Here is a 26,025-nt window from a genome sequence, read left to right on the forward strand (position 1 = left end):
TTCCCTAAGACTCTTTATGTTGTGTATATTTGAAGAGTAGATAACGTAAAACATAAATATGATAAAAAAACTTAAAAATGCAAATGTTAGATGCTTTGAAGTACATTATGACATTTTGATACGATCCTAGATTGCCCGGGCAAAGCGGAGAATATTGAAAATTATCCCGACTTATCTAGTGGACCTTTGACTCGCTCAAAGTCCAAGAACGTGCGAGGGATGCACGCTGAGGAGTTGCATGGTCTTCAACAATTGATTAGAAGATGTTTGGAAAGTCACTTGGAGGATTCATGCAAAGGATATTATGTTTGGAATCTTCAGAATTGAAGAATCAAGACCCCAAGTTAAATCGTGTGACACGGTTTCACCAACCATTGGCTACTGTTATACCCCATATTCTCGTACGTGAAAGTACGCCATAAGTAAATTGATGAAAGCTCGGAAATGAGATATTACATCTCGTATTTTCGTACGTTGAAGTTTCATCGTAAGTTAATCGACGTAAGTTCGGGAATGAGATTATTTAGGATTATAAGTATTACGCTACTTCAAACAATTGATAAGTAAATTCGTGAAGGTGAGAGGGTAAGAAAATCGAAGAAAGTGAATTTCGCCGAACTTTGACATTTTGGGACAAAATACGGCCCAAGCTAAAATATCCGGTATTTATGGACTAGTGCCATACAAGGTACCACATGGCCATGATAGTAAGGTGCACAAAGTATGTTAAACGTGATTACTATTTTAAGTAATTTGAGATAATTCTTAATTATGTGGATAATTGGGTAATTATGAATTTTTAATAGGAGATTAACTAAGTAAATTAAGCTAATTAAGTAATTAAGTTTTCGGATAAGCTTAATAGCCCCCCCCCCCAAAAAAACAAACGTGGCAGCCCAAGGATTATTGATTTAAGTGACTCTTCAATCACATTGCTAGAGGGCACACTTTGGGAAACATGTGGGGCCCACAAAAGACCAACCATTTATTGAAATTTCATTACATTATTCGGAGAAGTTAACCATTTTTAGAAAATCTCATCAACATTAAACATGAAGGTCATGCTATGGATGGAGCTCCATAGCTCATTTGAAATTTCATAACACAATATAGTGTGAGATTTTGCAATTTTAAGGAATACAGTGTAATTTTTCTCAAGAATATCAAATGACTTTTTCCCTACTTCGATCTGCCGTTACACGTTTTTCACAATAGACGGGTATTAGAGGGATTGTCAAGAGAATCGACTCGGTATGTTAAGGCTATCCCTTCTTTCCTTTTGACATGATCTATACGACACAGATGAAATGAACAAATGCACAACTTTCATAAATAACTCTATTCATAGAAGTATTCGAGGAACCCGTGTTCTTGAATTCCCATATCTCTTATTGTTCTATCGTCTGTTCATGGGTCTTAGAAAATATGTAAGTTGATAAAGTTTACTTCGTGATATTATTCAAAGGCATAATAGTCTTATGACATTTTGAGAGATTTTATTGACGTACTTCTCATGCATTGCATTCAATATATATGTACATTGACCCATGAGCAGATGACGTTATATACGCGTATATATATATATATATATATATATATATATATATATATATGGGATATGGGAAAAGGTTACGGCATTATATACACACCACCACCTGATCAACTGGTATACGTTAATGATTTTACCCACAATGGCCGAGATGATATGATGGGATGCCCTTAGAGGCTTGATGATGTTCTGAACATATGTACCTATGCACGACATGATATTTATACGCATATGCATGATATTATACACACTAATGATTCACAGAGTTATTCAGACTTACATGTCAAGTCTTTTACTCCATGTTTGTCTCATGTCTATTATTTACTAATTTTCATTCCTTACATACTCGGTACATTATTTGTACTGACGTCCTTTTTGCCTGGGGAAGCTGTGTTTCATGCCTGCAGGTCCCGATAGACAGGTTGAGAGTCCTTCAAGTAGGCTATCAGCTCAGCGAAAGGTGTTGGTGCGCTCCATTTTGCTCCGGAATTGCTTATTTGGTCAGTATAGTTAGGACATGTATTGATTGGTACAGCGGGGCCCAGTCCCGACCTTTATGTTACTTGTACTCTTAGAGGCTTGTAGAGAGATGTCAGGTTGGGTCGTCTTTTGTTGAGTGTTTCATTATCTTTTATTCTTGTTGCCTTATATGGATCTTCTGGCCCACTTACACATGATGATGTAATAAGAAAGATACATTACGTTGGTACTCAGTTGAGTAAGGCATCGGGTGCCCTTCACAGCCCATCGATTTGGGTCGTGACAGCTACAGTTCAAGAGGGGCCTGAAAAGCTGAAGAAAATAAGCTTCTGGAATTCGTCACGGTTCAGTTGTGCGTCACGGTTGGGGTTATGATTGAGGCTACAGTTTGGCCTGACGAGTTTTTTTTGGAACATTAACTTTGAAACTTTTCCTATTTTACCCATTTGATATTTATAATAGCCTAGGGCTATTTCATTAGGGGCTTAGCATATTTTGGACGTAAGAAAACTCTTGAGAGAGATTTGGAACCTCTTGGTTCGAGTTCGACTTTGGATTACCTGTTTTCAAGACTTGGGTTCTTGAGGATAATCTTCTTCTCCTTTCTCTATATCTAGGATTTCTAATTTGTCCTTCTTGGGAGGCGATTGGATAATATTTCAATTGTTGTTTGAGACGTTCAATTAGGATTCTAGATGTTCTTCTATGCTTCATTATTCAGATTAATTTGATTATATTAATCAAACCCATCATTAGTTTTGCTTTAATTATTTGTTATTTTTATATTCCGCTGCTTGTGTATCTCAGATCATATCTGCTGGTATCAGAGCGAAGGAATGGGCATTGTTATAACAAACCCACTTTCCCCAGTCTTAAAATCAAGATCCGAATTAGTAAAAAAAAGTATAGTTCTTATTTCTGACTAAACCATAGTCGAGTTGCTTACAAAAAAAAGAATTATTCTTGAGTTTTAAAATTTTTATTATTGAAGTGTTTTTGTTGATTGTTGGGGAAATTACTACTTTTGGGTGTGAAGGATACATTGAGGATTCTTGTTAAAAACGAACTAGTGCTAGTTCACATTAAATCGTTCTTAATATTTGAAGCTAACTAATTTTTCGTGGCATTCGTTCGTGCTTTTCTCATTATTTTCGTAGAAATTTTTGGCTCCCGTTCTTGATTAAATAAACTACACTCTTAAATTACTTTCAAGAAAACTCATTCTTGGATAGGTGATTTGTGAGTTGAGCTCGAACTTTGAGGATTTCCAAGGAGCGAGACAGAGAATGTTGTAATTAAATTTTCCTTTCTTTTCTTTTTAGATACTTGGTTGTAGTTAGGAGTATGTTATAATTTATGGACTGTCAGATGGACTGTTAGAATGCCTTAATTTCGAGCTTAATTATGTATGGCTACTAGTTTAGGTTCATAACAGGATGATTTACTTTGTAATAAGCATAACCCCATTATTGCAGAACTGTTTGAATACAACTTGGGCCAGATTTGCAACAAGGCCCCATCTGGAATTACCTGAGCAAGTCTGGGCCCAAGTGAATGGGCTTGGGCGTTAAACCCAGCAGTTTGACCCCCTAGTTATAAGTTTCCCTTGTGAATAATAGTACAAACACATTTCTTTTCATGCCTTGCAAATCATACGTAGCATACTCTCAAAAACTGGAATTGTATTCTTATTTTCCTATCATAAAAGTAAATTGATTTATGATTTTTTAACAATTGTGTATATCCTGTAAATCTTGGTTAGTTTAAATGTAGAGGTGGATAGGCCCAACTAGTGAATGTTAGTAACTGGACCCGCCTAATGTAAGCCCAATACGGGCCAACTTTAGATAAAATCGGACTGGGCCAAACCCAATACAACCTCAAATGTTGATTGGCTCCTGACCAAATAATTAATGGGCTACTGCTGGCCCAATTTCCTTGTCAAAAAATGATTAAAGGCTAAACATATATCCCCAAACATATATAGTTAATAGCTTTTTATTGAATTTCAAATTAGATTTAAATAGGAGCATCCTTAATTTGCTATAAATGAAATACAAACCTTTTAAAATAAATTGAGGCGTTCCATTCACAATTGAATCACCTAATCTATGACCCTCACATTAATATTATAACTTAGTGTAGAAAATATTTTGAACATTCGCAGTTTGCTTTAAGCGCATTTATAATAAAATCATCATAGCTACGAGTACGGTTCCCGTGACGTAGTTGTGATACCTAATTTCCAAATTCGGGGGTATATTTATGTGACCCGGTCACAACTCATAATAACTTTAATAAATTAAACATGTTGTAGATCGTGGATACGGTTCCCATGACATGATTCGCAATGTGTATCAAACAGACAAGTGTACGACAATCGTAACTTGTTCTAGAATAATTCCATAAAATAATTAAAACAGGTTATAAAGTAAAAAATGCACAATAGGTTTAAAACATGTAGTAAATCAGATAATAGGCCAATTATTAACAGTTTAAGCGACCATGCTCGAACCACGGAACCCGAAAATGCCTAACACCTTCTCCCGGGTTAACAGAATTCCTTATCTAGAATTTCTGGTTTCGTAGACTTTTAAATAAAGTTAATTTTCCTCGATTTGGGATTTTAAAAATAAACCGGTTATCCCTAGTGGTGACTCTGAAAATAAATAGAATAATCTCATTTCGAATAATATCACTTTAATTGGAAAAACACCCCTATACACTCCTCTCGGGTGGTAAAAAGGAGGTGTGACAACTCTGGTGACTCTGCTGGGGATTAAAACCTAAAACTTCCGGTTCATGGTTCAAGAATTTGAGCATAGAATAACTGTTATACTTGACTTTATTTATTATCTGATTTTTACATGTTTGGGCCTAATGTGCTAAATGCCACTTTTTATCGCTTTGATATTATTTGAACTGTATATCATTCTTCTGTGCCAAGAATGATCCAATTGAATCTTCTAAACTGCTGTGAAACCTTTCTCCTCTCATTTTCGAGGAAGTGCACGCTGGCATGACTTATTTTCTATTAGTGTCATACCCTAATTTAGAAAGAGGTTCGGACAAGTTACACAACGGGATGGCCTTTTGGTTCCCGGTACGTAGCCCCCCGTCGGCTCGAGTTGTCCGCTCGGGTACACCAAGTCTAGAACAATATACCCAGGTTTTAAACTTAGAATAACTTAGCCTCATGTCGGATCCCTAGTAGGAATGTTTGTTTGCATCATGTGCATTTGACTTTGGGGACTCAACACAGGGGTTGGGTCCGTCTAGGACAGGTGGACCCAAAAATCAAAAGACCATCCTGATGCATTTTTACGTGCTACTTGTACAAATATTTGCTTCGGTTTGCATGTTGACCGATTTCTAGAATAGGAAGAAATTGGAAAAATCAAATAGATAATTATCCACCTTCGAAAAATCTGGTGTCCAAAATATACCGAAACTCTCCCAAAATTTTGAAAAAAAGGAAAGAAAAGAAAAAGGAAAAGAAAGGAAGGGAAAATTGTTTCAAAATGCTTCATGTTTTCTGTTGCGTCAAAACTGACCGAACTACGCGAGTTTGATTCATACCGGATGTGGGATACGTAGGCAACCCTCATCGGGTCCAGCCCCGCTTTTGCAAAAAAAATAATCCAAAAATTTGAAAACGTCATCATTTGTTATCATAAATAAAGTAGGTGATTCCCTTTTTGTCGAAAAAAGCCGAACGTCCCGATGGGGCGCCGAAAGGCTATTTTTGCAAGAATAGCCACCGACGCTTTCTTTGCTAATTTTTGGCCACCTAGCAACACAGTCCTAAAATCTTCCCTTTGAAGTGCTGAAGGGCCATATTTGCAAAAGTAGCCATGTTTATTTAAATTTTACAAAATGACCTCTTTTTATCAGCTTTAATAAAATTCACTTTATTTTAAACCAATCACCTTAATCTAAATGTGCAGAATGAGCGCGAGTCAAAACTTACCAATGAAGGTTATGACCAAGATCCCGTAGGAACTACATATGTGGTGGGAAGATTCGGGTAAGCCAGGATGAGACATGGTCAACCATTACTTGGGGGCTCTCACCGGATTGTTAAAGATCAAGCCTAGGGAGGACATAATAAAAGCACTAGTGACATTTTGGGACCTAGCTCATAACATTCTGCATTTCTCGGACTTCAAACTCACACCTACTTTGGAAGAGAGAGCGGGTTATGCTGGGAGTACCGAGGGTCTAAGACATAAATACCTGATCGCCCCAAGGGCCGTCACCCCTCGCAAGTTTCTAGATTTGTTAAAAATAAGCAGGTAGGTCCAGTATGCAGATTTGGCAAATGGGTTTTCCACTCTACACTTCATATACCAGCGGTACAGACATATATGGGGATTTGAAAACCCGAAAAGCAGAATCTGCAGTAAAGGGAACCGACCGAAGTGGGAAGAGCATAGATGTTTCGCTTTCATAGTGGCATTCTTAGGACTTTTGGTGATTCCTAGGAAGGATGAGAGTATTGATCTACGGGTAGCCGGAGTTGTCAATACCTTGATTACCAATGTTAAGAGCACCCTCGCACCTATGATAGTATCAGAAATATTCCGAGCTCTCACAGCTTGCAAAGCCGGGGTAGATTTTTTCGAAGATTGCAATTTGTTGCTACAAATATGGATGATTGAGCATCTATGTCATCGTCTTCGGTACATGAACTATGGGTCGACATCGAAAAACTGCATAGAGGATTTTGATACTAGGGTCAATGGGTTCAAGATGCCAGAAGGGGTCATAGATTGGATATCATGCCTCTGCTCCATAACTGCAGATAAGATAGAGTGGACATTGGGTGGTCTTCCTGTTACTGAGATTATATACATGCCTGCCACCAGTCCTCACTTCCTCCTAATGGGTCTCAGAAGTTGCCAACCTTATTCCCCATACCGAGTTTTGAGACAGCTGGAAAGATGCCAAAAAGTCCCAAAGGATGAAGACCTTAGCATTCATGCAGTTGAGATCTGATCTGATGGTCAATTTCATGAAGTAGTGGTTCGCCAGATCTGGAGTGAGTGCCAATACTTGACGGCAAACACCCGAGTACCTAATTGATACAAGGGTTCTCGTCCAATTACCTTGCTTGGTATAAAAGGAGTGTTGAGTTTGGGAGACCAGCTAAGAGGCCCCACCTCCAAGAATTTTTTGAAGCCTCACAAGAATAATAGTATTGGCTAACCAAAGAAAATGAATACAGAGCCACCATAAGCAAGTTGCAAGGGCAAATCAGGGATATTAAATTTGATAATGGTGTGAAAGCCGCCGCAGATGTGGGTGAAAAGAAGATGTTGGCCCAAGAAAATTAAGTCCTCTGAGCCCAAATTCAAAGAATGAAAATAGCTACTGAAAACCCGGGAAGGTACCAAGCAGATGAAAGACTTATAAATAGTCTTAGGCGGAAAGTGTGTGAGTATGGGGCTGATTTAGAAAAATCTGAAAGTAGTATGGCAAGATCCCGAGCATAGTTGGCAAATAACGTAGAAGGACAGGCAGAGTTTGTTCAGCAATTAAAAGGAAAATATGCTAGAGAGGTCGCAAATATAAAAAAGAAGCTAACTACCCTCGAGAATGAGATGGCTAAACAGACAGAGAACTTCAAGGCAGAGATGGAACATTGTTATGCATTAATGGCCTGACTGGAAGAGGACATACAACAGTTGTAGGAGCAAAACCATAATGACACCCAAGTCCTGGAAGCTAGGTCTCAACAAATTAGATGCCTGCTCCACGAGAAAGGCATCATTAGAGAAAGGGTTAGGGAAATTGCTGACCACATCGTCATGAAATACCATGAGTGCGAGGATATGACTAGATCCACTTTCTTCGCCGCAGTGATGACTTTTGTTCGCCAGATAATGGATGACCTGTATTGTCTCCAAGGAGATCTTGCACGCAGGCCCGTGGCGAGACCGACTAATGTCCCGTGGGCCCTAGAGTAGTTTTGGAAGAACTTATGTATTCCTGATTTTTCTTTTCAAGTTTGTATTTCAGTTTCCTTTTAGAGTCTGTTTTAGTTTTCCAGTTCTTAAGTATGTATGATGGAGTCTTTGTAATAGAGAAAACTTAGAAGTTTTTTATTTTAATGAAAATTTGAAAAACCCAAAAATTGTTTATTTCTTTTATTTTATTTCACATTTATTCCTTGAACTACGTGATGATCTGATTCACACGGTGTCGTGATACGTAGGCAATCCCCATCAGATTCGGTCATGGTTTTAGATAAATCGAATAAGAGAGAAAAGGATGAAAAGAGGGCACATGAAAAAAAAGAGAAAACAATGCAAGAGAGAGAGAGAGAGAGTGCAAAGAAAAGAGAGTAAATAATGGAAAGTGCAAAAGAAAAGAAAGATGCAAAGACCTGGGATATAAACAAAATCCGTGATAAGACACGCAACCGTTGCAAAACATGTAGAAACACATTTAACTATTTAGGTGCATTGCATTCCCCAACGTGCGATACCCTATATGTTAATTGTCTCAAACTAATCGGTTTGTTGTGTATGCTTTGAGACCAGGTTCTGTTTTTAAGGTGGTTGGTTTTGTGGTAACCTAGCTTCGCACCCTTAATTTATAAGATCCAAGGGAAGTGTCGAAATGACGTCAGAGAGTCATCTACCAATAATTGCATCCTAGAGGACAGCCCATTGTTAGTTATTCCGACATCAGAGTCAGCAATTGCTGAAAAGAATAGGGCACTGCATCTCTGTATGTTGGAAATGTGGGATGCTTGGTCTAATGGTAGAGAGCAGCCTAGCGCAATACCTAGTTTTCTCGAGCTGATTCCCAAAACAAGTGGAACCTCCAACATCCCTATAAATTACCTGAACACCCCACTTGGATACCCCACTATGTTAGCCCATTTTGCCGGAACACCCTCTGAGGTTCGCCCCCAGGCACTGATTTTGGGAGTGACTTCTAACATATTCACAACACCACCAACCTTGGCTACGGCGCAACCAACATTGCCCAGGCCAAATTTTGAGCCATCATCCTTTACTTTCCAAATGCCACCATTCCTATCGGACATGACTCATGTCACCACAAACTCCTACCCTCAACAACCTCAGTATGAGTTTACTGCGGGACAAGAGAGAACTGTAAAGAATCCCTAGCAAGAGGAGATCACTTGGAAAATGAAGAGAATAGAACAAAGTCTCAAGAACATACAAGGCTTGAATGGCCATAAGAGTGTCTCCTATACTGACTTATGCATGTTCCCGTATGTTCATCTGCCCATCGGTTTCAAGACTCCCAAGTTTGAAAAGTATGATGGACATGGGCACCCCATAGCTCACTTGAAGAAGTATTGCAATCAGTTGAGGGGAGCGGGTGGAAAATAAGAGCTCCTAATGGCTTACTTCGGGGAGAGTTTAGTCAGAATTGCATCCGATTGGTATATGGACCAAGACATCTCCCGCTGGCACATATGGGATGACTTGGCCTGAGACTTTGTCAGACAGTTCCAGTACAACGTGGACATAGCTCCAAATAGAAACTTTTTCTAATTTCAAGAAGAAGTCTTCGGAGAGCTTCCGAGAGTACGCCGTCAAGTGGCGTGAACAAACTGCCAGGGTGAAACCCCCAATGGATGAGACCGAGATGGTGACTGTCTTCTTGCAAGCCCAAGAGGCTGATTACTTCCAAAACATGATGTCCGCTATGGGCAAGCCGTTTGCAGAAGCCATAAAGTTTGGGGAAATGGTAGAGAATGGTTTGAAAACAGGTCGCATCTTGAGCCAATCAGCTATAAGAGCTACTTCTCAAGCAATCCAAAGCGGGTCAGGGGGCGCATCAAACCGAAAGAATAAAGAAGAAGTGGCAATAATGGCCTCAAGTCTGAGAAACCCCCGTCAACCCCAAGGTTACTTCGATTCCTCTTCAAGCACCCCACAACATTATTACCCTCACCAAGATGCGACATATGCCATGACTCCTCAGCCTTATGCAGTAATGAATGCCCAGCCATATGCTCGGCCACAATAATAGTATAACCAGAACCGAGCTCCACCTCCCAGAAATAACCCTCCTCAGCAAGCTCCATATAATACTCGTCCCCAACTTCACACCCATCGGTGAATCATATTCCAGCCTCTTCCCAAAGTTGGTCCAAATGAGTTTGTTGTAGCCCGTACCTCAAAGCATAGAAAAGGTTGTGGAAACCAAGACAGGGGCAGATCCTCCCAAAGATGCCGTTCTTTATGTTCCCAGGGCCCCTAGAAAGGAACAGTTTGTGTTGAGTCCCCCAAAATGTTTGAGCAAAACAAGGTCACGCTTACGGTACCAAAGATGTACGTACCAAAGGGGACTTATGTGGCACTGGGGCCGGTAATTTCACCCAGGCTGACTGAGCCCGTGGTTATTAGCTGCGCACCACTGAAGCCCATGAAGGACCCCACTACCGTCCCCTGGAACTACAACAAAGTAGTAGTAACGTACAAAGGAAAATAAATCATGGGGGAATTGAATGAAACAAACCCGTCTGGGAAGTACCTCAATCTGGAAGAATTGAACAAGACCAAACATAAGCATTTTTCACTTAAATAGCCAGTCAGTGCTGAAGAGGCAGAAGAATTCTTCCGAAAGATGAAAGCTGTGGACTATGATGTAATTGACCAACTCCGAAAGTCTCCCTCCCAGGTCTCACTTTTGTCTCTACCGATAAGCTCGAGTAAGCATCAGAAAGTGCTAATACAAACCTTTAATGAGGCATATGTTCCGGTCGAAACCACTGTTGAGCAATAGGAAATGATGGCAGAATGAATTTTTGAAGTCAACCGGATCTCATTCAGCCGAAATGACTTGCCTCCGGAAGGGGCTTCCCATAACAAAGCTCTTCATTTGATTGTTAAATGTAAAGGATACTACGTGAAAAAAGGTTATATTGGATGGCGGATCCGGGGTTGACATCTGCCCTTTGTCGACCTTACAGAGAATGGAAATTGTTACTGAAAGAATTTGACCCAACAATGTTTGCGTACGTGCTTTTGATGGCATCAAGAGAGATACGATCAGGGAGATTGATTTGATCTTAACCATTGGCCCTGTGAATTTTGAAGTAACATTTCAGGTTTTGGATATGGACACCTCCTACAATTTTCTCTTAGGAAGGCCTTGGATCCATGCGGCAGGGGCCGTACCATCTGCTCTCCACCAAATGGTTTAGTTTGAACATGAAAACTAGGAAATCGTGGTCCACGGGAAGATGAGCAATCAATTTACAGGGACCCATCAATCCTATGTTTGGAAGCTAAGGAATGTAGTGAGCACATAGTCTACCAAGATTTTGAGATCGTCGTCGCGGACCAGTATGAGGAAGGAACCCCGTGTCCTCAACACTTTTTGTCAAATACGTCAATCATGGTCGCCAGCGAAATGATCAAACATGGCTACAAACCCGGGAAAGGGCTCGGGGCATCTTTGTAAGGCATTATGGAGCCTATCACTTTGACTGCCAGTAAGAACTTCTTTGGCATCGGTTTCCAAGCTACACAAGCCGACATAAAATGGGATGATAAACGTAAGAACGACGGGTGGGTTCTACCTCAGTCGGTCCCGCATCTCGCCAGAACTTTTGTTAAACCAAGGTACATAGAGGAAGAAGATGAGGCTTTCACGGCCGAAAAAATTGAGGACATTTGTGGGATAATGAGGAAAATTTTATATGAGGCTCATATGGTCCAGCCAGGTGAAGGCTCAAGCACTGATGAGGTGCAATATATGGGGCCTAATGCCAAGCTTCAAAATTGGTACTCCGTTCCCATTCAGGCAGGAATCCCGATAGTTTAGTCTTGCCATCTTTTCTGCATTCCGAGTTATTTCAGGGTGTAACTCGAATGTCTTTAGTTTATTGTCTTTAAAATTCCAATGTAAACCCTTCTATCTTCAAATTCAATGAAATAAAATCAATATTTCATTATCTATGAATCTCTTTCTTTATTCTTTCTTATTTTGTTATTTTTCTTATTTCTTCTTTCAGTTCTAATAATGCGGGCTTAAATAACATGACATGCTTACGGACTTCATGCCCAGATCCTAACACGCTGTCTAACTGTGAAATAATGAACCAAGAACCAGAATACGATGAAGATGAGGCTTTTAGGGAAATAAACTGAGAATTGGAATAATTTGAGAATAAGCCTAAGCCAAACTTAAATGAAACTGAGCCAGTTAATTTGGGTAGTTCAGAAGAGGTCCAGGAAACCATGATAAGCATTCACACTGATGAAAGAACTAGGGATGCATTGATCCAACTTTTGTTTGAATTCAAAGACATATTTTCCTGGTCCTATGATGATATGCCAGGACTGAATGTTGATTTAGTGGTGCACAAATTGCCAACTTCCCCGATTATCCCCCTGTCCAACAAAAATAGAGAAAGTTTAAAATAGATATCAGTGACAAAATCAAAGAAGATGTCACTAAACAGTTGAAATCGGGTGTGATCCGAGTGGTCCAATACACCACATGGTTGGCTAATGTGGTCCCAGTGCCGAAGAAATATGGGAAAACCCGAATATGTGTTGATTATCGGGATTTGAACAAAGCAAGTCCCAAGGACAAATTTCCATTACCAAACATACACATCCTTGTTGACAACTGTACCAAACATGAGATATAGTCTTTTGTGGATTGTTATGATGGGTATCATAAGGTTTTGATGGATGAAGAAGATGCAAAAAATGGCTTTCACCACACCTTGGGGTACTTACTACTATAGGGTCATGCCGTTCAGTTTGAAGAACGCTGGGGCAACTTACATGAGAGCTATGACTGCCATCTTTCATGACATGATGCACCCGAAAATTAAGGTGTATGTGGACGATGTGATCATTAAATCAAGAACGCATGACAACCATGTGCGGGATCTGAGACAATTCTTTGAGCGTCTGCGTAAGTAAGACTTGAAATTAAATCCAGCTAAGTGTTCATTTGGAGTACCATATGGGAAACTTTTGGGGTTCGTAGTCAGTCGGAGGGGCATCGAGCTAGATCCAACAAAGATAAAGTCTATTCGGGATGTGCCTCCTTCTAAAACCAAGAAAGAGGTCATGAGTATGATTGGTAGTTTGAATTACATCAGCAAGTTCATTGCTCAGTTGACTTCCACTTGCAAGCCCATATTTAAGCTATTGAAGAAAGATGCGGTGATTAGATGGACAGATGAGTGTCAGGAAGCTTTCGATAAAATTAAAGAATATCTGTCAAATTCGCTAGTGTTGGTTCTGCCCGAGCCTGGAAGGCCTTTGTTTTTGTACTTGACAGTGTTGGAGAATTCCTTTGGATGTGTTCTCGGGCAATATGATGTGACCGGGAAGAAGGAACAAGCCATATACTATTTGAGCAAGAAGTTCACCAGTTATGAAGTCAAATACACTTTGTTGGAAAAAACTTGTTGTGCCTTAACTTGGGTCGCTCAGAAGCTTAGGCATTACTTGTTGGCCTACACCACCTACCTCATAACCAGATTGGATCCTTTGAAGTACATATTCCAAAAGTCGATGCCCACGGTAAGGTTAGCAAAATGGAAAATCATGCTCACCGAGTTCGACATAGTCTATGTCACCCGCACGACAATGAGAACTTAGGCCTTGGCGGATCACCTAGCTGAAAATCCTATTGATGATGAATACTAGCCTTTGAGTACCTACTTTTCGGACGAGCAAGTAAATTCAGTTGAGGTAATTCCAGAGGACACTAATGCTTGGAAAATGTTCTTCGACGGAGCTGTGAATGCAAAAGGTGTCGGGATTAGGGCAATTTTGATTTCGCCCACTGGTCAGCACTATTTGGCCACAACCCAGCTTAGGTTTTTTTGCACGAACAACACTGCCGAGTATGAAGCCTACATTATGGGCATGAACATGGCAATTGATCAGTATGTGGAAGAATTGTTAATCATGGGAGATTCTGACTTGATTATCCGACAAGCTCAGGGTGAATGGGAAACTCGGGAGGTCAAGCTTCTTCCATACAAGCAACATGTGGAAGATCTTAGTAAGCTGTTCAAATCCGTCGAGTTCAAGTACATTCCTTGGTTTCACAATGAGTTAGCCAATGCACTAGCTACTTTGGCCTCGATGCTGCCATATCCAGGCAATGTCCAAATTGACCCATTGGAAATCCAAATACGAGAAAGACACGGTTATTGCAATATAGTTGAGGTGGAACCAGATGTTCAGCTATGGTATCATGATATCAAAAGTGTATACAGCAAAATCGGAGAAGCCGATTTCTCGTTATTAAGGCATCTTAGAAAATCACCTTGAAGGCTTGAGACCACGGACCGAGTACCCTCCCTCGAGGGTCGTCGACACTCGAACTCAGGATAATTACGACCTCGGTGATGGTAGGAATGGGAAGCTCCCTAGGTGTACGGCTAGGACTGACAAAGCCTAGTGGACTAGTCTAAGACCCTAATCAGGGTGTCATCTAGTTATCACATCTCCGTGTCTTTGTAATTAATGCTTGTTGTACTATGATGGGATTCCCTTCCTATATAAAGGGGATCCTTGTCACTTTGTAAGCCTTTGTTGCTTCAGTTGCTCCACACGATATATGCAAGAACATTCTATTTACTCTCTAACATACTCTCTTGATATTATTGCTTTCATTTATTATCTTCATATTTGTTCATCATTTATTGCTTATCATTGACCATAAAGAGCCTTTGTTAATTCTATTATAGCTGTTAGCCGTATTCCGACCCCCTTGATAGCTCTCTGCCGAGCTCCGGAATCGACCTCGAGGTCCCGAATCGCCAAGCTCGAGGCCCCGATAATTGGCCCACTGGTTTGATTATCACCCAATCCTTAACTCTTATTTCGTTTCTAAGTCTCACATACATAACATCGACTGCTTAACAACTAGCATAAAAATAGATCACATATTTTTAGAGTTCCATAAATAAATTTAATTGTTATTACCATTTTCACGGTAAACAGTTTGGCGCCCACCGTAGGGCTAAAAATAATAGTTATTATTTTCTTGCTAGTTTCGTCACACAATGCAAGTTATCTTTCACGCTTTTTCCTGTCCAAGATCTTTGATTTCAGGTCAAAATGTCTAATTCAGTAAATGGAGGCAAAAACAACAATCCTGAGGACCACAGAGAGAACGGTGTGGATGTTCCAGGTGTTGGTGTGCCACCACAAAACCCTGGGAATGTGCAAGAACCAATCCCCATGGACACGGTCTCACACGTCGCCCAACACATCGATATAAGCTTGCATACCGACAGGAGCATGTGTCAAGGAGATCTACAAAAAGCTCAAAAAACCCCGACAAGGAAAGAGCGTGAGATTAGCCTTCATGTAATTTTTGAAATGTTGTAGGCACAACAGCTTGCTATTGCACAACTGCAAAGTCATCAGAAAACTCCTAGCACGATATCACCGGGGACAACTCCCCCAACCGAACAGGTACCGGAGAGATCGTGCAATAATAGTTCGATGACCGATCATGCTATTGTAAAATTGCTCGAGGACCTTACCAGAAGGATCGAATCGGGCGAGAAAATGATAGAGGCCAATGACAAGAAGGTCGAGACCTACAACTTCAGGGTCGACCAAATTCCTGGCGCACCCTCGGTCCTGAAAGGTGTGGATTCAAAGAAGTTCATACAAAGGCCGTTCCCAGAGGAAGCGGCCCCGAAACCTATTCCAAAGAAGTTCAGAATGCCAGAACTCCCAAAATACGACGGGACTTCAGACCCCAAGGAGCACGTTACTGCGTACACTTGCGCAGTGAAAGGCAATGACATAAAGGACAACGAGATCGAGTTCGTCTTGTTAAAGAAGTTCGGGGAAACACTCTCGAAGGGGGCCATGATGTGGTATCACAACCTAGCTCCCAACTCCATAGACTCATTTGACATGCTGGCAGACTCCTTCATAAAAGCACATGCCGGTACCATCAAAGTAGCAACAAGGAAATCTGATGTGTTCAAGATCAAGCAGAGGGAGAATGAAATTCTACGAGAGTTTGTACCCCGCTTCCAAACGGAACGAATGGAACTACCACTGGTCTCCGATGACTCGGCAGTGCAGGCCTTCACTATAGGTCTGAATGAATGAAGCTCAATGGCTTTGAAGTAGCTAAAAGCGAATCTGGTTGAATATCCAGCCGTGACCTGGTCAGAAGTCCACAACCGATACCAATCGAAGATCAGGGTCGAAGACGACCAACTAAGAGCCCCCTCGGGCTCAGTATACCCAGGTAGGCTTCTAGCAAAGTAACCAAATCCAAACAATGAAAGATACTAGCCGTACACTAAAGACAGGAGGAACGCCCCGAGGCGCAATCCACCTTGCAACGATAAAAGGATAGGCCGAGGATAGAATCCTCGGGGACTCATCAACAGAGCCGGATTCGATAGAAACGCGGGGCCAACAGAGGGACCTCGCTTTTCAGAGTACAAATTTAATGTCGATGTGTCAGACATCGTATTCACCATCAGCAAAATTAGAGATGCCAGGTGGCCTAGTCCTATGCAATCGGATCCCTCGCAAAGAAATCATAACTTAGTGTGTGAATTTCACAACACACATGGCCACAGGACCGAGGATTTCCACAAACTCCCAAAAGAGGTAGCCCGACTACTTAACAAAGGTCACCTTCGAGAATTCCTCAGCAACTGAGCTAAACATCAGTTCCGAGAAAGAGAAGCGGCCAAAAAAAGTGAAATGAATGAGCCACAACATGTCATCCACATGATTTTGGGAGGCATCGATGCCCTATATAAGCCCGTGATGAGAAAAAAAAATATCTATCGTCAGGGAAAAGCGAACTCAGGGTTACATAACCGAGGACGCTCTCACATTCAGCGACAAGGACATCGAGACCTTGTCTCAGCCTCACAATGACAAACTGGTAATCTCTTTCCTTGTAAATACATTTCAAATTAAACGCGTACTTGTGGATCCAGGTAGCTCGGCCAACATTATCAAGTCGAGGGTGGTAGAGCATCTCAGATTGCTTGACCAAATTGTGCCCGCCACTCGAGTCCTCAATGGATTCAACATGGCAACTGAAACAACAAAAGGAGAAATCACCCTCCTAGTCAACGTGGCTGGAACGACCCAGAATGCCAAATTCCATGTCATCGATGGAGACATGATATACAACGCCTTGCTAGAAAGGCTGTGGATACACTGCATGAGAGAAATACCATCCACCCTCCATCAAATGATGAAATTCCCGACAAAGGATGGGATACAAATCGTCTATGGGGAGCAGCATGCGGCAAAGGAAATGTTCATGGTGCATGACGTAGCGCCAGTGCCGGTACCAAAGGAGCAAAAGGATAAGCAAACGATAAAATAGCCATGGCAAGCTGCATTCTCGGCTGCGCCAAACTTAACGAAACAAAGGACTGAACCTGTCAACATAATAAACGATTGAGTCACACCGAAATCTGAAGCACCATTTGCACTAAGGTATGACCATCCCCCTTTCTCGGTTGCATTTTATACTAACCGAAATGTAGGTACCCGATCGTACCAACCAAAGCCCTTTCCCGGGGAAGAGCTTCGGTTTCAAAAGCATGCGTTGTGCTCTTTTCCTTTGGACGGGTTTTCATCCTAAGAAGGGTTTACCAGCAAGGTTTTTAATGAGGCAACATCTATGTGCTACTTAAGAAAGATCCAACAAGTATTCAAGGTATCTTTTACAATCAACCTCAAACACTGGGGGGCATCCCCCAGAAGGTCATCCACTCGGGAAAGCTACGAAACGCTAAATGGGGTCCCAATAGGAAATTGATGTACCTTGCTAAACGGTCAAACGAACCGTGTCCATATACCCAGGCTCCCAATAGCGAAAACATGTACACTTGTACCAACTAATTGAAGAATATCTTTTATCAAAGCATCTCATGCTCTGAACGAAGCTCGGCACCTTCGCAAAAATGACTCCTCCGCTGAAAATGTCCCGAACACTCGAGGACTGGCGTCAACAATTCAACACCTATACGACCTCTAGGTCAGGACTCCAAGCTCATAAGCCCTCAGATAAGGCAACATGAAAATTGTGAAAACGTCTCCAAAGATGAAAGTGCCCCGAATAATCAAGGACTAGCGTCAAAATCTCAAAAAACGCATGACCTCAGGGTCGGATCTCCAAAATCGTAAGCCCTCGATGAGGCAATACAAAGATTGCAAGCAACGACTTCCGATCCAAGATACCCTCGATGACTCGGGGACGGTCTCCAATCGTATCTATTAAAAAACCCAAGGCCATAAGACCCCGAGCGGGCAGACTCAGTCTCATAAGACCTACATAAGGCATCAACCATATCTGTAAGACATCAAACAAGGCATGAACCACACTTGTACCAAGTGACAATATCTGTAAGACCTCAAGCAAGGCATGAATGATACTTGTACCAAGTATCCTAAACTGTAAGAACTCAACGACATGTAAAACTTGTAAGACCTTACTAAAGGCATAAACCCGATCTTAAAGTTTCGGCTATATATTGAACTTGTAAGACCCCTAAAAAGGAATACCCTTAATATAAATGCTAAAACTACTTCACTTTGGACTCAAAGGCTCCGGCCGAAGACAAGTGACTCCGTTCACATGGCTGTACTAGCCAAACTAATGTGACTCAGGGACACCCGACCATCGCTACAAAATCATCAGCCTTCAATTACTTCGAATCTACTTCGAAAAGAACCGGTTAAACAGGATACCCTCAATACAGGCAAAAGAGCTTCGACCACGTCAGCTCCTAAACATCGGCTTCAAGATACTCAGCCTCCGAGGCAAACCTCCTGAGGTGCTCGATCATCACCATACAACGACTCACAGTCGATGTTTTTTATTAAGCCGTCAAAGAGTCAGGCAAACAATATTTCAAAAATCCTTATCGAGGGAAAAATAAAGCCCACATTAATGGTCGCATCGACCAAAGCATAAGAGCTATTGTCACTATCCTAATGAGCCTTAGGGCCACACACATAAAAGGTTGCATCGACCAAAAGCGTAAGAGCCACTGTCGCCAGCCTAAAATCTAAAACCTTGAGGGTCAAATGAGCTCGAGTCGTAACCCGATTTGAAGACTAAGCCCAAAGTAGTTAACTAAATATGCCTAAGGGCAAATAGTAAGAGCCTTTGTCACCAGCCTAATGAGCCTCAGGGCCACACACATAAAAGGTCGCATCGACCCAAGGCGTAAGAGCCACTGTCGCCAGCCCACACAAATGCAAAACTTGAGAGTCGAATGAGCTCGAGTCGTAACCTGATTCGGAGATTGAACCCAAAATAGTTAACTAAATATGCCTTAGGGCAAGGTATAAGATCCATTGTCACCATCCCACAAAGTCGTATCAACCAAAAGCGTAAGGGCCACTGTCACCGGCTCACACATAAAAGATTGCATCGACCAAGTGCGTAAGAGCCTATGGGCTAGCCTAATGAGTCCCAGGTCCGTATCACCACTCTAAGGATTCCTACCAACTCGAAGACTAGTTCACTTGGCCAAAACAGAAAGAGATACAAAAGGAATAAAGCTGCAAGATTTTCTTTTATACACATATGCGAAAAAATACAATCTCCATCTACAAACATGCTTTGAAAATGCTACATGCAGATAGCAAAATCTATTCCTCCCCGGGGGCTACGGCATTCCAGCCTCAACTTCGCTTTCTTCAGCATCAGGCAAAGGCAACCGAGCATCACGTTCATCTGCCCTTGCTCGCGCCAACTCTTCCGAGAGGGCAAAACCCCTAACACGAATTTCCTCGAGGGTCTTTTTTTGAGACTTGCAGCGAGCATATTCTTCAATCCTCTCTTCACGGTCGAGGATTCTTCTCAGCTCAGCTTGTGCATCGGTGGCGTCCTTTAAAATAGATCGCCATCTCCTGGTTAGCCTTAGTTCGGCTCACTACGGATTTAGCCCGGACATCAACAATCTCAGCCCTGACCTTCGAATGCTCGGATTCAAGCTTCTTAATCATATCAGTTTGAACCGAAGCATTGTCACGAGCCAAGCAAAGTTGAGCCTCAAAAGAAAGAACTTTAGCCAGAGCATCCTACCCCTCTAAAGCCTGAGCCTGAGCCTCCGCCCGAGCTTTTAGCTCATCACGCTCATGCCTGCCCCGACCAACTTCATCCCGAAGGCACTCCAAGACCTTCATCTGCAACTAAAATAAACAAAGTATTAGCCTTGGGAACTAGAAGGCGGAACACATGCTCACCCAAAACAGAAAATTACCTGCTCCTTCAAGTAGCTCTCATAATTCAAGCTTCGGCATACCTTATACCGCAAGTATACCAACTCGACCTCCTTTTCATCACAAAGGAACCTAAGGGATATCTCCTCATCCAGATCTTTCTGCAGCCTGGCTTCGCAACTAAGCAGCCCGGACTTAAGCTTGTTTACTGCCTACCAAAGAAAACCCAAAAAGGAAGGGAAGGAGCGAAGCTTGAAAGACATGTGCCGAAACTCACCACAAAGTGAAGCCGCTGGGCTTCCTTGAAGGTCAAGTGCACATTTGTCAACCTAGTTCCCATAGCTCTGAAAGAGTCGACTCTGATCGAAGCACGATCGCTCGGTGTATGCGACCCCAGATTTTTAGTATCCCTAAAAGTACTGTCGATGGAAAAAGAGGGCGACAACAATGGGGAAACCATCTTTCCAGAACCAGAAACTATTGACGCAATAGTCTCGGACGATGCTTCCGCTCCGTAGCCCCGACCCATTTTTGCTTGCTTTGATTGCCATCGCCCTGTAAATGCATCTCTCGCTTATTGCTCTCATCCTTCAGCCCGGAAGCTGGCGACCCTTCCCCCTCTCTAGAGGAGCATGGCATCAACTTGGAAGGCTCTCCGATGCCTACAGCAGCAAGATTAATAAGCATAAAGGGAAAATGCCTCTCCATGTGAAGAAAGGGAAAGGAAAAAATAGTGCAACACACACCATGATGTTTCGCTTCCCATATGCCTCGGGAAAGAGCTCGCCACTTGCGCTCATCACAGGTCGAGTGGATTGCCAACTTCCTAACCCAATTCGGCAAATCAGCAACATTGCCCAACGCCCTTGAAAACGCTCCAGTAAAAGAAGAGAAGGCAAGGTTATGGAGTCGGCTTTTGCCATGGACAAAACTGAGAAGGCGGAAAATGCTCCACTTACGTGTATAGTTCGACTCCTCAGGGAATAACATAAGCTCCACAGGGATGATGTCAGTAGTCCGCGCTCGGACAAAGTGACTCATCCACTCCCGATCTCCATCTTCCTCATCATCAACAACGAAGGGCGTGGTCGATCGACATCATAAGGTTATCAGACCTTGATGGTAAAAGGGCCGGTACAGCCTAACCAGATGACTGAGCGTAAGTTCAAGCCCCGCTTTCTTCGTGAAAAATCTCATCATCAACACTTTTCACCAAAACTATGGGTGGATCTGTGCCAAGGTAACATGATACTTTAAACAAAAATCGAGCACAATCCTATCAAGGGGGCCTAGTATGAAAGGATACGTGTATACATTCAAAAATCCATCAGCACGATCCATGATGCCTTCATCCATGGAAAATGTTTGTAACACTACTTTCTCTCCCCATTCGCAGTCTTTTCTCACTAACCCAAGATGTTTCTCTCCTATCAAAGAAGCAGTCTTCAAGGAATACTCTCGTTGGTCCTAAATGGCGGAGGCGGAGTTCTCCCCTCTTTTCCAGGTAGACCCCGATGCAGCAGTCATGACTATGGAAAAATTGGAAAATTAAAGTGGGAATTTGTGCAAGTACGTTAGTGCTGAAATCATAAAGGGTTTGACACGGAAAGAGAAGGGCAACTGCTTAAAAGAGTGATATATCAAAAGAGCAGAAACAATCCTATTTGTACATGGAAGGAACGACGACAATCCACCTGCCTCAAAGCCAAGTAAAAACACTGGCGGATGTCATCATCGCCAGCCCCGAGGTGGTACCCAACCTCGAGGACCTCCATAAAAAAAGGGTTAGGCTCCAGGAAGCCAATAACACCTTCGCCAGTCCCTAGGTGGTACCTGATCTCGAGGACCTTTATCGGCGAGAAGTCAGGCTCTAAAGGGCCAACAGTGTCATCACCAGCTCCGAGGTGATACCCGACCTCGAGAACCTCCAAAAAAAGAAGTTAGGCTCCAAGGAAATAAGCACTTAGACTCCACCCGTATGGGCTTGCCCCCGGGGCACTGTCTGAGATCGGATAAACCCTCTTTCAAGATCTATCTACAGCACCTTAAGGCTATTTACACTAAGCTCAAAGCAAGCTTCTAGGTGGTCCGGATTTAAACGAACCTCTACTCGGGGACTACCCTCGAAAGATCAAAGGCAGTCCCTGTCCACGAGCCTCCGAGCAAATTTCTTCTCAAAGGTTACCACAGAGCCTAAGTGATAAATCATGGTTTCAATGCCCAAAGTGTTACTTTCATTCTACTCGAAGTAAAGGTCCCAATGACCCAAGTTCATCGGCCCGATCCAGGCTCGATCCAAGGAACGACGAAGGGCTCCACGAGAAGCCATACTAATAAATCAAAAATCAGGAAAAAACACTCACATCTGGGCTTGATATTGGCACCGACTGGTAGAGTCATACACTTGGAATCTCCATACACGTAAATAAAAGGGAATACAGCAAGCATCAAAGACAAAATTGAGGAAACATTTTCATATTCATAAAAGTTCGATTAGAGAATCCCACAAGGGGTCCTTACATATGATTACAAAAGCCCACAAAGGGTCCTTACACAGAAACAAAGAAGCAAGAAGGTATACATATAGTAAAATCCTAAGAGCCCAACCTACTCTTGAGAGTGCATCCTCGGCAGCAGCATCTTCGAGCACCGTCTTCTCGAGCGTACATCCTCAACGACGATATCTTCGATCGCCACCTCCTCTAGGTTCCCATTTCAATCTCACAGAGCAATATCTCCAAGGGCAAAAATGAAGAAGAGGAAGGTGATGCAGAAGAGGCAGAAAAAAGAGACATAGATCGCCGAAGTCAAAGGTTGAAGATTCGGCGGTCCTCAACCCTACTCGCACGGCCGCTCCGAGTCCAACTTTAGGGACATTGGGCCGTGTGAGTTTAACAGCCGGTTGTGCCATTTTATCCTTTGTGAAAAAACCCGAGGGATGAAGTGCCACACTAGGCCAGGGTATGAGAGTGATAAGCGTTGTATAGTCCGAAAACTCTCTCGAGCAGCGGTGTAGAGTCCAAACGTCCTCCTAAGTCGAAATAGGCCGACCCCCTTTATCTCATCACCTCGATCCAACAACGACGAGATGGTATAATCTCGCTCGACACAGGAAAGCCTAGGCAAAAGGCCATGGCGTGGCTGATAAGAACGCCGCCATAAGATCTTAAGGCCAGAGACCCCAAACATGGCGGGTAGTAATGGAGAAGGATAATGAGAAGAAAGGGATGGAAAGATGTTGAAAAGTACTTAGATAAAAAGATAGTGTAGAAAGGCCCCCATTTATAGGGGATGATAATGGGCTAACAATGCCATCAATGCATTTGAAAGAGGATCGACAGGCACAATCAATGCGTTATTGGAAATCGAGTCAACGACAGTACTGTCACTCTAAAGAATGGTAATCGGTAGCACATTGAATGACGCTAAAAAAACAAGTCCATGAGATGCCCCGTTTATCGTGAAGGCTTACGTTACAAGTTGATACCATCAGTATAACGCCATCATAGGTAGCCCGAAGAGTCATATGTCAAAATCGTTTCTTGTCGCTCCTCTCTAAGAAATGCGGGGACTATCTGTATACGGAGAAATTGGAGAAGCTAATTTCTCATTATTAAGGTATCTCGGAAGATCACCTTGAAGGCTCGAGACCACGGATCGAGTACCCTCCCTCGAGGGTTGTCGACACTCAAACTCAGGATAACGACGACCTCGGTGATGGTAGGAATGAGAAGCTCCCTAGGCGTACAACTAGGACTAACAAAGCCTAGTGGACTAGTCTAAGACCCGAATCAGGGTGTCATCTAGTTGTCACATCTCTGTATCTTTGTAATTAATGCTTGTTGTACTATGATGGTATTCCCTTCCTATATAAAGGGGATCCTTGTCACTTTGTAAGTCTCTGTTGCTTAAGTTTCTCCACACGACATATTCAAGAACATTCTATTTACTTTCTAACATACTCTCTTGATATTATTGCTTTCTTTTATTATCTTCATATTTTTTCATCATTTACTGCTTATCATTGGCCATAAAGAGCCTTCGTTAATTCTATTATAGCAGTTAGTGGTATTCCGACCCCCTCGATAGCTCCCTGTCGAGATCCGAAATTGACCTCGAGGCCCCAAATCGGCAAGCTCGAGGCCCCGATAATTGGCCCAACGGTTTGATTATCACCCTATCCTTAACTCTTATTTTGTTTCTAAGTCTCACATACATAGCATCGACTGCTTAACAACTAGCATAAAAATAGATCACATATTTTTAGAGTCCCATAAACAAATTTAATTATTATTACCATTTTTATGGTAAACAAAAAGATTTTTGAAAACAAAGGAATACCCCGAGCAAGCTAGCGGAGATCAAAAGATAACCATTAGAAGGCTCGCCAGTGGATTCTTCTTGAGCAGAGAAGTCTTATACAAAAGGACTCCAGATCTGAACCTTTTAAGATGTGTGGATACCCAAGAGGCCGGAAGAATCATGAATGAAGTGCACGCATGAGTGTGTGGACCCCATATGAATGGATACGTCCCTGCAAAAAAAATCCTTCGGGCAGGTTATTACTGGATGACTATGGAAAAGGATTGCTTCAATTTTGTCCGAAAGTCTCATCACTGTTAGGTACACGGTGACCTGATTCATGCACCGCCTTCAGAATTACCCCCTATGTCAGCACCATGGCCATTTGTTGCTTGGGGTATGGAGGTCATTAGGCCAATCGAGATGAAAGCTTCAAATGGACACTGATTCATTTTAGTTGCCATTGACTACTTCACAAAGTGGGTTGAAGCAGTCACTCTCAAAGCTGTCACCAAGAAAGTAGTGGTGGACTTCGTGCATTCCAACATCATCTGTCGTTTTGGTATTCCTAAAACTATCATTACGGATAATGCTGCAAATTTGAATAGTCATCTGATGAGGGAGGTATGGGAACAATTTAAGATCACGCATCAAAATTCTACCCCTTATCAGCCCAAGGCTAATGGTGCTGTTAAAGTAGCGAACAAAAACATCAAGAAGATCCTCAGGAAAATGATCCAAAGTTCTAGGCAATGGCATGAAAAGTTACCTTTTGCATTGTTGGGATATCGCACAACCGTGCGCACGTCAGTTGGGGCAATGCCCTATCTATTGGTTTATGGCACTGAAGCCGTAATACCTGCAGAAGTTGAAATTCCATCTCTTCAAATCATTGTTGAAGCTGAGATTGAGGACAGTGAATAGGTCAAGACCCATCTAGAACAGTTAACCCTGATTGATGAAAAGCGGATGGTCGCAGTTTGCCATGGGCAGTTGTATCTACAAAGAATGGCCTGTTCCTACAACAAGAAAGTGCAACCGAGGAACTTTGAAGTGGGGCAACTTGTTTTGAGACATATTCTCCCGCATCACAAGGAAGCAAAAGGAAAGTTCACTCCAAACTGGAAGGGTCCGTACATTCTAAGAAAATTGTTGCCAAAAGGGGCATTGTACTTGGGAGACATTGAAGGAAATGACCCTGAAATAGCCGTCAATGTAGACGCGGTCAAAAGGTATTACGTTTAACCCTTTTGCGGTACAGATATTCTTTGATTGGGATGACGAAGGCTTTCATACTCTCTACCCAAACACTGTTAACCCTTTGTAAACCCTTTGATTCAGTTACCTTTTTTTGACTACCCTCTTTGGAACCCAAAAATGCTGCTCAAAAATAAAAAGACAAAACAAAGCAACAAAAACAAAAAGAAAATCAAAAACAAAGTTTGCCTGAACTATGTTCGACTTGATTCCGAAAGGATACGTAGGCAGCCT

At 42.3% G+C, this 26,025-nt stretch overlaps 1 protein-coding gene across 1 annotated transcript; it reads left to right on the top strand.

Moving 5' to 3' along the window:
• Positions 1–21,452: 21,452 nt before the first annotated feature.
• LOC138879472 (uncharacterized) lies at positions 21,453–25,458 on the top strand. The gene is made up of 3 exons (XM_070159084.1): positions 21,453–21,472; positions 21,629–21,736; positions 25,143–25,458. Exons 1-3 carry the CDS (start codon positions 21,453–21,455, stop codon positions 25,456–25,458), a joined length of 444 nt encoding a protein of 147 aa, XP_070015185.1.
• The last annotated feature ends 567 nt before the right edge of the window (positions 25,459–26,025 follow it).

Source organism: Nicotiana sylvestris, chromosome 10, assembly GCF_000393655.2.
Source record: "Nicotiana sylvestris chromosome 10, ASM39365v2, whole genome shotgun sequence".
Taxonomy (NCBI): domain Eukaryota; kingdom Viridiplantae; phylum Streptophyta; class Magnoliopsida; order Solanales; family Solanaceae; genus Nicotiana; species Nicotiana sylvestris.

Coding starts and splice junctions, on each gene's coding strand:
- LOC138879472 (XM_070159084.1), top strand. CDS start 21,453: ATGGGTGGATCTGTGCCAAG. Junction 21,473..21,628: donor ATGGGTGGATCTGTGCCAAG/GTAACATGATAC, acceptor CCCCATTCGCAG/TCTTTTCTCACTAACCCAAG. Junction 21,737..25,142: donor AGTTCTCCCCTCTTTTCCAG/GTAGACCCCGAT, acceptor AAATTTGAATAG/TCATCTGATGAGGGAGGTAT.